Below are 15,247 nucleotides of genomic sequence, written 5' to 3'. Positions count from 1 at the left end.
TAAACTATGACTTGTTTCTAGTATTTGAGTTTAGAAAAAAATTATGAGTTTTAGTTATAGATTCATCAGTTTTAACTTTTTATTTAGAAATAATTTCAAATATACAGCAAAGTTATAAGCATATTCTAAGAACACTCACAAACTGTAATCCATATTCATCTGTTTTTAGCATTTTGCCCCATTTGCTTTAATAAATGCTTGCTTTTTGTGCTCAGGTGTGTGTTATTTTTCTAAACTCATTGAGTCACTTGTATACTTAATGGCTGTTTATCCCTAAATACTTAAGTGTGTATTTCCTAAGTAAAGGATTTTCTCTTACCTAACCACAGTATGGTTGTCAGTTTCAATAAATTTAGCAATAACAAAAATGTTTAAATCTATTGGCTGTATTTCAGTTTTATCAAAAAAAATTTTTTTAAGTATTTCTTTCCCCCAGTACAAGATCTAATCTAGGATAATGATTTCCTTTTTTGACATTATGTGTGATAGACAGAATAATGGCTCCCCAAAGATGTCCCAGGCTGTGAATATATCTTTTACATGGTAAGAGGGATTTTGCTGATGTAATTAAGGATGTGGGAGATGGGAAGTTTATCTGGGATTATCCAGATGGGTGTGGTCTAATCTCGTGAATCCTTATAAGAAGGAAGCAAGAGTGTGAGAGTCAGAGAGAATGATTAAAAGATGTCGAATTGTTGACTTTGAAAATGGGGTTGTTATGCTCCAATAATGGATCCGTGATTAAAGGAGCGAAACCGATATAAATCGAAGGTCAAGCAAAGCTTTCTTTCGCGCCAAGCATCAAGAATCTAACCGAACGTTTGGGGACACACGTCTTACAAGAGAGGTCAACCCTTCGCTGTTTCACAGACTAGCTTTTAAGGGCAAAGGCCTTTAAACCAGCCTATTACACCTTGATTGGGATTGGCACGCAAAAGGCTCCCAGAGGGCGGGGCCCATACTCCTTGGTAACCAGGAAGACAGTATGCATCCCCCCACTGATCGGATGTCTCCACCTGGCCTGATCCATCCTTGTATCTGGGCTTTGCTACCTAGAGCTGTTTTTCCTGGACTTGTTTTTAAGTGAATCCCTTGGGAGAAGGAGAGCAGGGACAGTTTAAGGGTTAAACAACAAGGTTTTTGTTTAACCTCAATGAAAGCCTCTTGCTAAAATATAAAAATATAAAATAGGTCCTTACAGGGTAAGGGACCACCCGCCAAGGGATGCAGGTAGTCTCCAGAAGCTGGAAAAGGCAGGGGTCCTGGGTGGTTCAGTTGATTAAGTGTCTCCATTTAGCTCAGGTATGATCCCAGGGTTCTAGGATTGAGCCAGAACTCTCTGGTTAGTGGGAAGTCTGCTCCCTCTTCTTCTGCCTGTCCCCTAGCCTATACTCTTTTACTCTCCCTCTATCTCAAGTAAATAAAATCTTAAAATAAAATAGAAGCTGGAAAAGGCAAGGAAAGGAATTCTCTGGTAGAGCCCCTAAAAGAAACCCAGACTGCATGAACACCCTGATTTGAGCCTAGTAAGACCTGTGTTAGATTTCTGACCTCAGGAACAGTAAAATAATAAATCTGTGCTGTTTTAAGCCCACTAAGCTTGTGTAAGCTAATATCTCCTGTCTCTTTACTCTGCTTTAAAAGCTCCTCAGCCTTTCTTTTGTCTCTATGACATTAAAATGTAAAGTAACACAACCATCCCCTTTAAGTAAGATGTGTGTCTTTGAAACATTTGACTGATGTTTCTTAATGATTATATTCAGATTATGCATTTGAAGCCATGATGCTACATAAGTGATGAAATGTCTTTAGGTTATCACACCCAGAGGCACACAGTGTCCATTTTCCCCTCAAGGTGCTTAAACAGATCCCCTGGTGAAGATATTCTGCTAGTTCTATGTATTTACTCATTAGCAACGCATGAGCAATATTAGAGGGAGATGTTTTAAGATCATGCACAGTTCCTCATCAAAAGTTTTCCCCCCAAATTTAGCATCTATTGATGCTTACTAAACCATTCTTTACTGTATGTCATGTCAGTTTTTAATTATTTGTTTTTTTTTTAATAAGATTTTATTTATTTGATAGAGATCACAAGTAGACAGAGAGGCAGGCAGAGAGTGAGGGGGAGGCAGGCTCCCTGCTGAGCAGAGAGCCCGATGCGGGCTTGATCCCAGGACCCTGGGATCATGACCTGAGCTGAAGGCAGAGGCTCTAACCCACTGAGACACCCAGGTGCCCAGTTTTTAATTATTTTTAAAGGCAAGGTTAAAGAAAGAAGTCATTGGGAATATGTAACCTCATTCTAACCATAATCCTCCAGGCCACTGTCCCCCTGCAGCCCCCTGCCCCGGGTGTGCAGGATTCCCAGTCTCCGGTCTTCCTGCCTTCTTTTGCTGGGCTCTGCTGCCTCTGGGCTCCTCCCATCTCCCTGGCCATTCCAGGGCTTCTCATTTGAGGTTTTGACTCTTCTTGAGTCGACACAACTGATTAAACAAGCTAACACACACCTAATTGTTTTACCCTTCCCTCTTTCTATGCTTTGAATGCCAGAGTTCTTAGGAAACAGAAAAAAGGAGCTCCTGAAACCAGGCCTCTAAGACCCGCATTGTGTGGCACCTTTTCAAACCCTCTTCCAGCCCTACGTCCTCATGGGTTCCCACTGTGCGGCAGACCCTCTACCAGCCGCATGCACATCCTCACGGGTTCCCTGTGGCCCCTGTTCCTCTGCACATGGTGGGACCTTTGATTCCAGTAACTCCAGACTCTAGGTTTCATTTTCGCTTCTGTAAGGGAGCCTTCCTTTTCCTCCTTGATGAAGCCAAATCCTCCGGTTGGAAACTCCCTTTGTGACCGTCTTCAAAGGAACAGTTTCCCGTTTATTTGTGTATTTACTTAATTGATAACCTTCGGCTTAGACCTGTAAACTTCATGAGGACAGGGATTGTCTATGTTTGCTCTGTTTTTATAGCATTAGTGCCTAATGACTGATAGGGACCTAATGAATAACTTGCTGAGAGAAAGTGAGGAAGGAAGGAGAAAAGTTCTCACGTAATCTCTTGTTATTCCTCTAAGGCACAAATTTGACCTGGATGGAGTCCACAGGATTATTGTGAGATGAATGCCTATAACGCCTCACACAATACCTGCACCTCAACATTATTGCCCTTCTTTTTTTAGATATATGTACATTTTATTAAAAATCTTATGCATAAGGCATTATGCAATTTTTAGGAATCAGGGTTTCCTTGAGGCTCCTATTAAACTACTTTCATTGAGGATGCCTGGGTGGCTCAGTGGGTTAATGACCTGCCTTCGGCTCAGGTCATGATCTCAGGATCCTGGAATTGAGTCCCGCATTGAGCTCTCTGCTCAGCAGGGAACCTCTCCGCCTGCTTGTGATCTCTCTTTGTCAAATAAATAGGTAAAATCTTGAAAAAAATAAAAACTAAACTACTTTCATGGAGTCATTTCCATAATCAAGGACTTCCTCATTGTTCCAGAGACTAAAGGATCAACGCCCAATTCCTCAATCTGATGCTCATGACTCTTCCTAATCTTGCCTCATCTTATTATCTTTTATTTCTCAACACCAACCTGCCACCCCAGGAAGATGCATCCCTTTCTCCTAACATTACCGTGCTTATTCTCAACTCTAGGACTTGGCTCAGGGCTACTGCCCTTCACCACGAATGCCCTTCTCTCTTCCATCCGCTCATGCCGGTTCTACTGCCCAGTCATGTAGTATCTTGCCCCTGAAAGCAACCTCATGACCCTCTTTATCCGAGGCCAGGAGGAGATCCCCCTTTCTCCCCAGAGCCATTTCCTACTGTTTGAGACCCAGCTCTCTTTGGAAAAACTGGCATTACCCCTGCTCTGCTTGACTCGGGGAGACACGGTGGTCAGTAACACCAACATGGGATCTGGTCTGTGGACCCTACCTTTTAGTTCATCATCTCTGCATTTTTATAGAATTTGTCCATTTTGGATACCTGTTCATTTTGAGTACCTGATCGTATATGGCTTACAGAGCTGTTTAAAATTGTATGTGTTATGTATTTGTCTCAACGTGTTGTGAGAATTAAGATTGGAAAAAGTCCAAGATATAGGATATATACATTTGTTAGAGGCTACCATTATTTTGTCATGCTTTCTCTTTTTACTGTCTTATTTAGGGATTTATTTAGGAAAGATTAGGGGTCAAATCTTTCACTCCTCTGTATTTCTCTGCCATTCAAGGAGGTAGGTATTACTCAAAAAATTGCTCACCAATAAACATTTAACTGTTGTCAAAATATGTCCCGATTCCCAGATGTTAAAGGAGTCCATGTTACTTGTTTAGAGTTCTTTGGTTCTCACTAACAGTAATGAATTGAAACTTAAAGAAGGAAAGCAGAGGGGTCCCTGGGTGGCTCAGTGGGTTAAGCCTCTGCCTTCAGCTCAGGGTCCTGGGATCGAGTCCCGCATCGGACTCTCTACTTGGCAGGGAGCCTGCTTGCTCCTCTCTCTTTCTCTGCCTGCCTCTCTGCCTACTTGTGATTTCACTCTGTCAAATAAATAAATAAAATCTTTAAAAAAAAAAAAAAAAAAGAAAGCAAAAAAAAAAAAATTCTAGTTATAAGGATGCTTAAGAGAACAGCATTCTAGTAAAAGGGCAAGGATGTGGCCAGGCTTCATGAAGGGATTCCAGCCAGTACCGGAAAACTACCGGGTCTCCCTTTTCCTCTCTCTGAGTCTCTGCATCTCTGCCTTATGCTGTTCTGTCTGTGCAGAATTTCTTTGTGTTCCGGTCATCTGGTGAAATGTAGCTACCCCAGACTCCCAACTTTATATATCTGCGGTTGTGGCGCTGCTCAGAGATGGCTTAGTTTCTATTACCTACCGGCTTGGGGTAGGGACTTTCCAATTGGTCCAACTGGCTGAGGATCTACCATTATCCAGTTAAGCCATAGGGCAAGTTTCCTAGTTGTTGGTAAGGATCCTGAGGCTCAACCCCTAGGATTAGAAGTACTTCCTAGAGAAACAGATTAAATCCTCCAAGTAGATACTGTACTTACCTACTTATACCTCCTATATGAAAAGAAAGTATTTTTTAGTGCATAGGTATAAAATATTAAATGAATAAAATATAACATTAAATACTATTTTTAAGTAGCTCTTTTGTGTACTCAAACTACAGGACCCATCTTAATTAGTGATTATATGAAGATACTCTTCAGAATAGCTAGGCCATTACTGTCTGGTAGAAACATAATGGAAGCCATATGTGTAATCTTAAAAATTGTTCAGTGGCCACATTTAAAAAAAAAAAAAGTAAAAAGGAACAGGGGAATAAGTAAAATAGTTTTTTTTTTGTTTGTTTGTTTTGTTTTTTAATATTTTATTTATTTATTTGACAGAGAGAGAGATCACAAGTAGGCAGAGAGGCAGGCAGAGAGAGAGGGGGAAGCAGGCTCCCTGCTGAGCAGAGAGCCCGATGCGGGGCTCGACCCCAGGACCCTGAGATCATGACCTGAGCCGAAGGCAGAGGCCTAACCCACTGAGCCACCCAGGTGCCCCAGTAAAATAGTTTTTATTGTAATATATCCAAAATAACATTTTACCTTCTCAAACTAAATTAATGGAATATTTTAAATTTTTTCATATTCAAAATCCACTGTGTATTTCACACCTATAGCACACTTCAGTGCAGACATTAAATTTTCGTCAGAAATATTTACTCCTTTCAATTTTCATAAAATTTACAATTGAAAGTGCAGATTCATATACCAGAGTTTTTCCAAATATACTTAAAAGTTTTCCAGGCCTGGGGCAGCTGGTGTGGCTTGGTCAGTTGAGCATCTGACTCTTGATTTGGGCTCTGGTGGTGATCTCAGAGTTGTGAGATCCAGCCCCGCGTGGGGCTCCATGCCCAGCACAGTCTGCTTGAGATGCTCTCTCCCCTCCCTCTGCCCCTCCCCCAGCTTGCATGTGCTCTCTAAATAAATAAATAAAATCTTCAAAAAAAAAAAAAAAACCCTCAAAAACCACACTTCCTCCAGTCACTGAATTGTATTGATTTTTTTACTTTAAACAAGTTAAGTAAAATTAAAATTTTAGTGCTTCAATCAGCCAAGCTACAGTTTGTGTGGTAAGTAGCCACAGGGGCTAATAGCCCCCGTATTGGCTAGTACAGATTAGACAGACCCTGGTATTTTATGGAGAAACATGAAGCTCTGAATAGATTAAGTGACTTGACTAAAAACCACAAAGTGTGTGAATAGTTGGGACTAGACAGTGAGCTTCTTGTTCATCATTTCTGCCCTTACCTGGCCATGCCATTCCTCCGTCACTGTGCCATTTTGGGTGAGGATCAGAGACCATTTATAGGCCTGCCCTGGGAAATAACACATATTTATAGTGTTTGGACTGATTACCAGCTTAATCAGATTGAGGTTTCTACATCACTTTAATCCAAGCAAGAACATGAGAGTCAGATGCCTGAAGAGAATACTGAAGACCCAAATGAATTGTTTAGCAGAAGACCAAAATAAATCATGACAAAACCAGCTTCTCCAAAAGGTAGTTAAGATTTTAGAGATTCCATACCAGCATTGGGAGCACACACTGTTTTGCAAAGTGCTTTGATAGAAATGTTTGAAATTTGCCTGCCTTGGAATGTTTGAGAGTAGCAGGGGAGTGTGTTCTCCAGCCCTAAGGGTAAATACTAGAAGGAGAATAAAGAAAGTCCACTAAAGACGACTGGCATTTGCTGTCTGGGTGTGACAGTTGGCTCGGAGAAATTTATTTTCATCATTAGGACTCTGAATTCATTGAACTGACACAGAAAGAGCCATTTCCACTCCCCAGAGCTCTCTTACTTGAGTCGAAGGACCGGTATGCGTGGTCCAGATGTGAGACCGTAAGACTCATGGTCACCTTTATGGAAAGCAAATACTGCAACTGTACGTGCTTTATACCACTGATGAAAGAACTAGGTGAGTCCTGGCGTTCTCATGTTTCTGTTTTACATTTATTGTACAACCTTGAACAAACCACTTCACGGCTCTAGGTCTTGGTTTTCCCATTTCCGAAATTGGTGGGACTGGAGCAGGTGGTCTAATGCATTCCTTCCAGATCTCAACTCTAGTGATTCTCAATGGCATGGCTCTACGTTCTTTGGATCTCTCAGCCTGGAGGTCAATGCTGGAAGCACAAGAAGAAAGAAAGGAATGCTTTGTGCCTTGGGCATTCATACCTCTAATTCTGACCAGACTGAGGTTTCTCACACATACACACACACACACACACACATTAAAGCAAAGAAAACTAAAACAATCTACCTGGGCAGTAAGGCTGGTAATCAGATTAGATGGATTAGAAGAAAGGGTGCACGCTGTGGATATTCCTTAGAGGGCTCATGGTTTATGAGTCAGGGCTTTTCTCCCTAAGAATCACTAATGGAGTCATTACCCCAGCTCCTTTGTAGGGAACTCTCTCAATGTAGATACCTGCATTAGGACCACTAAGGAAGGCCACAGGTCTCTCTCTACTGAGAGCTACCAAATGGAGGGTAGCACCAAGTATGCGTGAAATGTTATATTTTATAGTATGTTTTTTCCAGTGAAAGCTAATGGTACCTGCTCTTAGAGACTTCCTGTGCATCTAAGACTGATGCAGAATAATGTGTAAACTTATTTTAGCTTATAAACCAGAACAATTTCTTGAAAGGAGGAGGGGATAGAGAAGAGAAAGGCATGCCAGACTGAGGAAGTCCCCAGGGCATTTGTAAAGCACCCAGTTTCAGCCACGGTCTCGAATGTATCAGTTCTGGGACTGCAGAGGTGTTATATCACATATCATATAGTATCTATTTTATATGCTCATATAGGACCCACTTTAAATTTATGTGTGGTTTTAGAATGTGCATAGATATTTTCATTATTGGTCTTTGGAAGCAGTCCTATTCCTACTTATGTTTAGAATGCTTTTAAGTATAGTAGTTTTTATATCTTTTATTTCATCATTTAGTTAAATCATTAACTTGGTCATGGTACTTTAAAATCCCTTAGGAATTTTACAGCTTTTTTTTTTTTTTTTTTTTTTTTTTTTTTTTAGATTTTATTTTTTTGACAGAGAAAGATGCAGCGAGAGAGGGAACACAAGCAGGGGGAGTGGGAGAGAGAGAGAAGCAGGCTTCCTGCCAAGCAGGGAGCCTGATAGGGAGCTCGATCCCAGGACCCCAGGATTATGACCTGAGCCGAAGGCAGATGCCTAACCATCTGAGCCACCCAGGAGCCCCAGGAATTTTTCATCTTTTGAACAAATCTTCAGTGGTGATGGCATGGTAGCAGGTCAAGAATTATAGATGAATTGATTCAGTTAGCATTTTAGAATGATACATATTACATAGGAATTGAAAGCATGTTTTTCCAGTAGTCTTAGCCGGAGTTGCTGTAATTAACCCAGCAAATATAAGACAGAAGCTACCAGGAAAGAAGATAAGAAATTGAGAGTCTGGGGTTAAGGAAAACCCAGGCAGATTTTCCCTTTCAAAGCAAGGAATATGTTTTGTTTTGCATGTATATGCAGGAATGGAACTTTAAATTATATGTACTTCAAGAATTTGACAGGTACCTCTTACCTCACTTCTTTGGCCTCCTGTGTGGTTTTATCAACTTTCCTAATTCTTCACATTTTTCTGCTAGTAAAATAGAGAACATTATTTGTATCTTACATTCTTCTGATGAATGTTGTGAGTTGATATTTATACAGAACTATTTAAACTATTTAAGCTTAAAATGGTTTCTGAAAGCTAAGGAATAGTGATGATAATGCCTGTTATTAAGGCAAAGGGAAAAATTACATTTGGGAAACTTACAGCCTTCAATCATGTTTCTTAATCATAATCTTAGAAGAGTCAGAAAGCAGATATATTATCTCACAAATGAAATGATGAGTTTCCTATGTTTCATTCTATTATATTTAATTAAAAAGAAAATATGATCTAGTCAAAGCTGGTTTTCTTGCAGACAGGTCAAAACTGGCTGATACCTAATTTTGTTTCAGCCTCAGAGCTATCTTTAATAAGTCCAAGAATCCTAAAAAGCTAACATGTGACTCTTTAAGCAAATTAATGAAAAGATAGAACTCTGAATTGATTATACAGTATTTTTCCCAAGGAAATTTGGCAAGAATGAATAATGAATGAAATACAATTTACAAGATGTTTAGAAATGTGATTTTCAGTAGTGTAGTAGTACAGAAGCTCATATTAACAAGCAGAGAATTCTTCATAAGTTATAAAGGGCAAGTTTTGGGCTAAGATTAGATGTGAGAGTTCCAGGATTTAACTGTAAGAAATTATAAGTTAAGGCTAGAAAGTTTTTGCTAGGAAAAGTTGGTTGCTTCAGTTGTATGTGAAAGCTGGGGACCGTGGGGGACCGTGAGTGGTGGTGAGGGCATTGTCATAGCTAAATAAGAACTTAAATACAGAATGGAAACAAAGAGTTCAGCCGAAAATAGAGATAAACAGAAATGGTGACAGTAAGCACCAGAGTTCCCTGGTTTAAAAATAAGAAACCTGTGACCAAAATCATTTCTAACCACAAAAAAGGAAAAGGGGGAAAAAAAACAAAAACAAAACCAAAAAAACCCCTGCTCACTTTAGGCGCCAAGACTAGCAGAAACTAAGGGAGTACCTTAGTTCAGAATAAGGGAATTTGATTTTGGTTTTTCTATGTCAGAAGATTTGAGGGAAGGATAGACAAGCATATTGATAAAAGTGGAGTGAAGACAGGGTTTAAAGAGACTGACACCTAGAATCTGCTTGCCACAGAAAAATTTGCACAATTACAATGGAATGAATTAATTGGAGAAGGCTGCACCACCATATAAATACTCTTCAAACAGTTATTTGCAGTTTGTGCTGTATCCCATATCCTAGGAAATCTGCCCCTTGCTGACAGGGCTGACTGTCTAAAAGGGAATTATCACTGTTTAAATGGAGGGAGACTTGGAGAGCGATTCAGTCCCAAAGGAAAGAGTGACATTTTGGAAAGAGACCTGTGAATGATGCAAATGTGAACTTGGATGTGCTTGAGATAAGCACTGATTAAACAAAACAAAGAATCCATTCTGAACATACTTTGGAAACACATAGTCTTTGAGAATTTGGTTGATGAGTTGAGTGAAATGGCCTAATTGAACTAATTCCCATTTGGGGGTTTGTTTATTCTACTTTTCTGAAGCCAGAGCCAACACTTTTGAAAGTTTTGAATGACATTTCGTGCTTCCAGGAATTGGGGCTTACCAATTTGTAGATAAACCCGTTTCCTTTTTGGCTGTGTTATATTAATTAAAACTGTTCTGTTAAATGAATAGAAGATAGCCCCCTTGTATAATTTAGGATAAATTACTTGGCCTTCCCCCATAGATATATTCTGCTGGTAGGAAGGGAAATCTAGTGGTTTGGTTCGTTTTACATGGCATCAGCTCCTCCCTATAATATTTTTATTACAGCAGAAGTTATTTTAGATTTGTTAGGATCTTATAAACCAAGGCAATTATAGCTATCCCCAATCTTATTTTTCTCACTTGTTATATTTTAGCAGAGTTAAAAAAAAAAAAATTCAGAGCTTCTACTTAAAAGATCTTTAAAGAAGAAAACATAGTGTTAAAGTATACAAAGTATATGAACTTATTTTATGTAATTATTTTAAGTAATGTTACACTGATTTTAAAAAATAGAATGGGTTTTAATATATCAAAGAGATTTTTTTTCCTAATAATCTAAGCCTTTATTGGCCCAGAGCCATTTATAACAGAGGCTGGAAAACTATAGGCCAGATCCAATCCACTGCTTGATTTTAATGGTCAGTCAGCTGAGGTTGGTTTTTACAGATGAATGTTCACAGTCTATTTTTTTTTTTAATTTTTTTTGTTTTCTTTTTTTTTTTAAAGATTTTATTTATTTACTTGAGAGAGAGACAGTGAGAGAGAGCATGAATGAGGAGAAGGTCAGAGAGAGAAGCAGACTCCCCATGGAGCTGGGAGTCCGATGCGGGACTCGATCCCGGGACTCCAGGATCATGACCTGAGCCGAAGGCAGTCGCCCAACCAACTGAGCCACCCAGGCGTCCCCACAGTCTATTTGATAATAGAGAATATTTTGAAACCCAGCTAAACAAAATGTTGACCCAAAATAATTTCATTCTTATTGGTAGACCTATGTTACAAGAGATGAAATTTGATGATTATGCAAAAGACATATTTAATTATTGTGACTACATTTTAATTTTGTAATAAGTTTTATAGAAATTCGCTTTCTATAATTGCACCTACATATCCTTTATTTTCGTCTCTTGGTATGTAAAGCCTAAAATACGGATTACCTAGCCCTTTATAGAAAGTGTCGACCCCTGACACAGAGTATTTTTTTCTCATTCATTTTTTATTCACTCATGCATTTGTTCAACAAATAGTTTCTGAGCAATTTTCCCATGCCAGACAGTTCTAGGCTGTGTCTAGAACTGCCTTCATAAAACTTACTTTCAAGTTATGTGCATCATCTCCTCACAACTAACTTGTTCTATTATTCCCATTCTATAGAGAGGTTCAGAGACTTTATGCAGCTTTTCTGGAGTTTCTCAGCCCAAATCGAACCCCAGTTATACCTGACTATACACATTTGAACTTCTAACCTAATGGGTAGGGCTCGCTTCAGGGACATGTCTCCATGATTGGTTTAATGCTCTGCTGTCACCATCTTAATAATTATTCATTCTTGAACAAATTATTCATTCTTGAACAAATTTTGCACTTGGCTCTACAAATTATGTAGCTGGCTTGCTGCAAAGATAAAAGTGCTTCTCTCTGAGACCATTCTCCTGCCAGGGCTGTTTGTTTTTTAAATAACCACATGAATTTATCTATGAAGAAGTCTTAGAATCTATCAAGCACTTTGGAAAAATAAGCTATTTTTAACCCACTGTTTCATATTCCAGTTCACCAAAAGACTTCAAGTCCTTGAGGGCTAGGACTCTCTCCTACAATGTTTTTTTCTTTTTTTCTTTTTTTTTTTTTTTGGATAACTCCCTCTATGCCTAAAACTGTTCTAAGAACATTGTGAGTGAGTAAAGTGAGTAAACCTTGTCAAGGCTAAGACTTGGTTCCATCTTTAATTTACTTCCATGGAAGACCAACATTCTTCTTCTTCTTCTTCCTTTTCTTCTTCTTCTTCTTCTTTTTTTTTTTTTTTAATTTTATTTATTTATTTGACACACACATAGAGAAAGTGCACAAGCAGGGGGAGCAGCAGACAGAGGGAGAGGGAGAAGATCTCTCCACTGAGCAGGGAACCCCATGGGAGTCTCAGTCCCAAGACCCTGGGATCATGACCTGAGCCAAAGGCAGACATAACCAGCTGAGCCACCCAGATGCCCAAAAGAGCAACATTCTTTACCATCAGTACTTTGTTCACATCTTTATTCATTTGCAAATTTAGAAGCAGATGTTACATCTGAGTTAAACAAAACACAAGAACTGACCTGTTCTGATATAAGGAAATTCTTTGTCCAGCAGTGACCAAAACATTAATGTCTTTGAAGAAGGATGCTCCAAGTTTACTGTATTTATAACAGATTTGTTTATCTTCCTTTCTTTCAATTTCTTGCAGCCTAGTCATTGTTGGATAAGAGTGATGGTGGAACAGTTGTCAGTCAGCTTAACTGATCTTCTGGACAAGTTTTCAAATATTTCTGAAGGCTTGAGTAATTACTCTATCATAGACAAACTTGTGAAAATAGTGGACGACCTTGTGGAGTGCATGGAGGAACACTCATCTGAGGTAAATTTGTATTCCTTGGGATGGCTTCTTACTACTCTTCTCTAAGACCTATGCTGATTGGGGGTGGCAAGGGTGGGTGGTGTCTTTTATTTGTGAAATGTTCCATTAAAGAAAGTTTTTCAAGGTGAGCACAGAAAATAGGTGGTTATAGTCACACTGAAATCCTGGAATATACCTTAAGGCTTAGATGTCATTTCATATAAAATAAAATTTATTCACACTACAATGTAAAAAAAAAAAAACAATGCCCTTTATTTTGTTAGGGAAGTCCTCATAACTCACCTTTTAGGTTACAAATGTTCATTTACCTTTAAATGGAAAATTGCCAGGGCGCCTGGGTGACTCAGTGGGTTAAAGCCTCTACCTTCAGCTCGGGTCATGATCCCAGGGTCCTGGGATCGAGCCCCACATCAGGCTTTCTGCTCCACGGGGAGCTTGCTTCCTCCTCCTCTCTCTCTCTGCCTGCCTCTCTGCCTACGTGTGATCTCTGTCAAATAAATAAATAAATAAATAAATCTTTAAAAAAAAAAAAAAGGAAAATTGCCTATAACGAACACTTAGACTTAACCTATTCATAGTAATCATGTCACAACAGTGAATTTTACCATCGCCAGGCCATTTGATGATTAGCTGTCACCAGCTTCAGAATGTGGGCCTGGCAGGGCTGTGAGATTGAAGTATATTGACGAGGCAATGTATAGAGATTAAGAATGATGTGTTAAAGTTCAAATTCTGACTTTGTCACTAGTTTACCTTTGTGAACTTAACCTCTCTGTGTTCACTCTCCTTATCCCTAGAATGACAGTGACGGGATCCATCTCATGGAGCTGACATTAGATGATCCGTGATTAGTGCCTTAGGACCATGTCTGGCAAAATAAATCCTAATAAACATTTTAATTATTATTTTAGAATACCACACTCCATAATAAAATAGGTCTTGGAAGACCTGCTTTGGCATAGAGTTCACAATTCATTGTCTGCCCTACAGGCCTTCTAGGTGTTTAAATATGTTTTAGAGATCATTCTGTAGTGTAAAACTTAAATATTTCTCCAAATTCCAGTTTCTCTGTAAGACCCAATATTCATCCCCTTTGTGTTCACACTCGGAATTCTTACCGCACTAAGAGCCTCCTCACTACATCTCATCACATCTGTTGCTTTGCTTTTTAATTTCTAAATTAGTGTGTCTTACAGTCTATGACGTTTTAGAATTAACATGTCTTTTTATATCATAGTAGTACAAATAGGGTTCTGATGGCAGTGATAAGAGGCAGAGGTCACAAAAAGTAGGGCATCTGAGGAACAATGTCGTGAAGGAAATAATCCACCACAGGGGCTTGAAAGATGAGTTAAGTATTAGGTAAATGGTGATGTCAAGAAGAGCATCCCAGATACTGAAGAGTATTCATTTGCTAATCATGACACTGTGGCTAGAACCCAAGTGGTATTTCTCTATTGTTTTTGGAGATGGAGTTAATATGTATACAGCACTTAGTGCGGTTCATAGCAAGTACTTACATGGGTGTTATTGTTACCTACTTTTATTTATAGACAGTCATGCATGTATGAATTCCTAAAATACAGTCTGGTTTGCTTTCCTGGGGAATTTCTAGAAATTAATCATACTTATTTCTTTTATAACTTGGTTCTTTTGCTCAGCATTATGTTTATAAGATATATCCACTTTGAGGCATAGAGCTGAAATTAAGTTTTTCCTGCTTATAGAATGGACTTAATATACTGATATTTATTAAACCACTTTTTTAAAAAATAAATTTAAATTCAGTTGACCAATATATCGTCCATCATTAGTTTCAGGTGTAGAGTTCAGTAATTCATCAGTTGCTTATAACACTCAGTGCTCATCACATCACGTGCCTTCCTTAATGCCTAGCACTCAGTTACCTGATCCCCCACAACTTCCCCTCCAGCAGCCCTCAGTGGGTTTCCTATAGTTAAGAGTCTCTCATGGTTAAACCACTCTTCTGTTGTTTGATGTAAGGGTTATATTACACTGTTGCTAAGAACTTTTCTTGTATGTCTCCTCGCATGTATGTGCAAGAGCTTCTCTAGCGCATTCACCCAAAGTGGGATTTCTGGGTTACAGAATGGGCACATGTCCAACCTTACCAAACGCACCAAGTTATATTATTCTACCAATATATAAGAGTCTCCCTTTTCCGTATTCTTCCCACTATTTAGTATTATCTGACTTTTTAATCTGGGGCTATTTTGAGCATGTGTTATAAGAGGGATTTTTTAAAATAAAATAAATAAAATATTTAAAAAATATATATAAATATGTAAATAAATGTATAAAATATAAATGACATATATTTAGAGCATATGTTATGAGGTATTTTTTAATAAAAATAAATATAAAAAATAAAAATATATAAATAAATATATATTATAATAT

At 38.7% G+C, this 15,247-nt stretch overlaps 1 protein-coding gene across 4 annotated transcripts in view; it reads left to right on the top strand.

Annotated features, from left to right (window-relative positions):
* KITLG (KIT ligand) overlaps positions 1 to 15,247 on the top strand; it is a 91,758-nt gene that overhangs the window by 50,780 nt on the left and 25,731 nt on the right. For all 4 annotated transcript variants that reach the window (XR_009356875.1, XM_059186484.1, XM_059186481.1 and 1 more), the window contains exon 4: positions 12,656 to 12,826. Coding sequence is in view for 3 of the 4 variants with exons in the window: in XM_059186484.1 (XP_059042467.1) it covers positions 12,656 to 12,826 (171 nt within the window). In the remaining variant the exon portion in view is untranslated. The remainder of the gene's footprint in view (positions 1 to 12,655; positions 12,827 to 15,247) is intronic.

Source organism: Mustela lutreola, chromosome 8 (assembly GCF_030435805.1).
Source record: "Mustela lutreola isolate mMusLut2 chromosome 8, mMusLut2.pri, whole genome shotgun sequence".
Classification (NCBI taxonomy): Eukaryota; Metazoa; Chordata; class Mammalia; order Carnivora; family Mustelidae; genus Mustela; species Mustela lutreola.
Note: the sequence above shows the minus strand (reverse complement) of the source record. Positions and strands in the feature narration are given on the sequence as shown.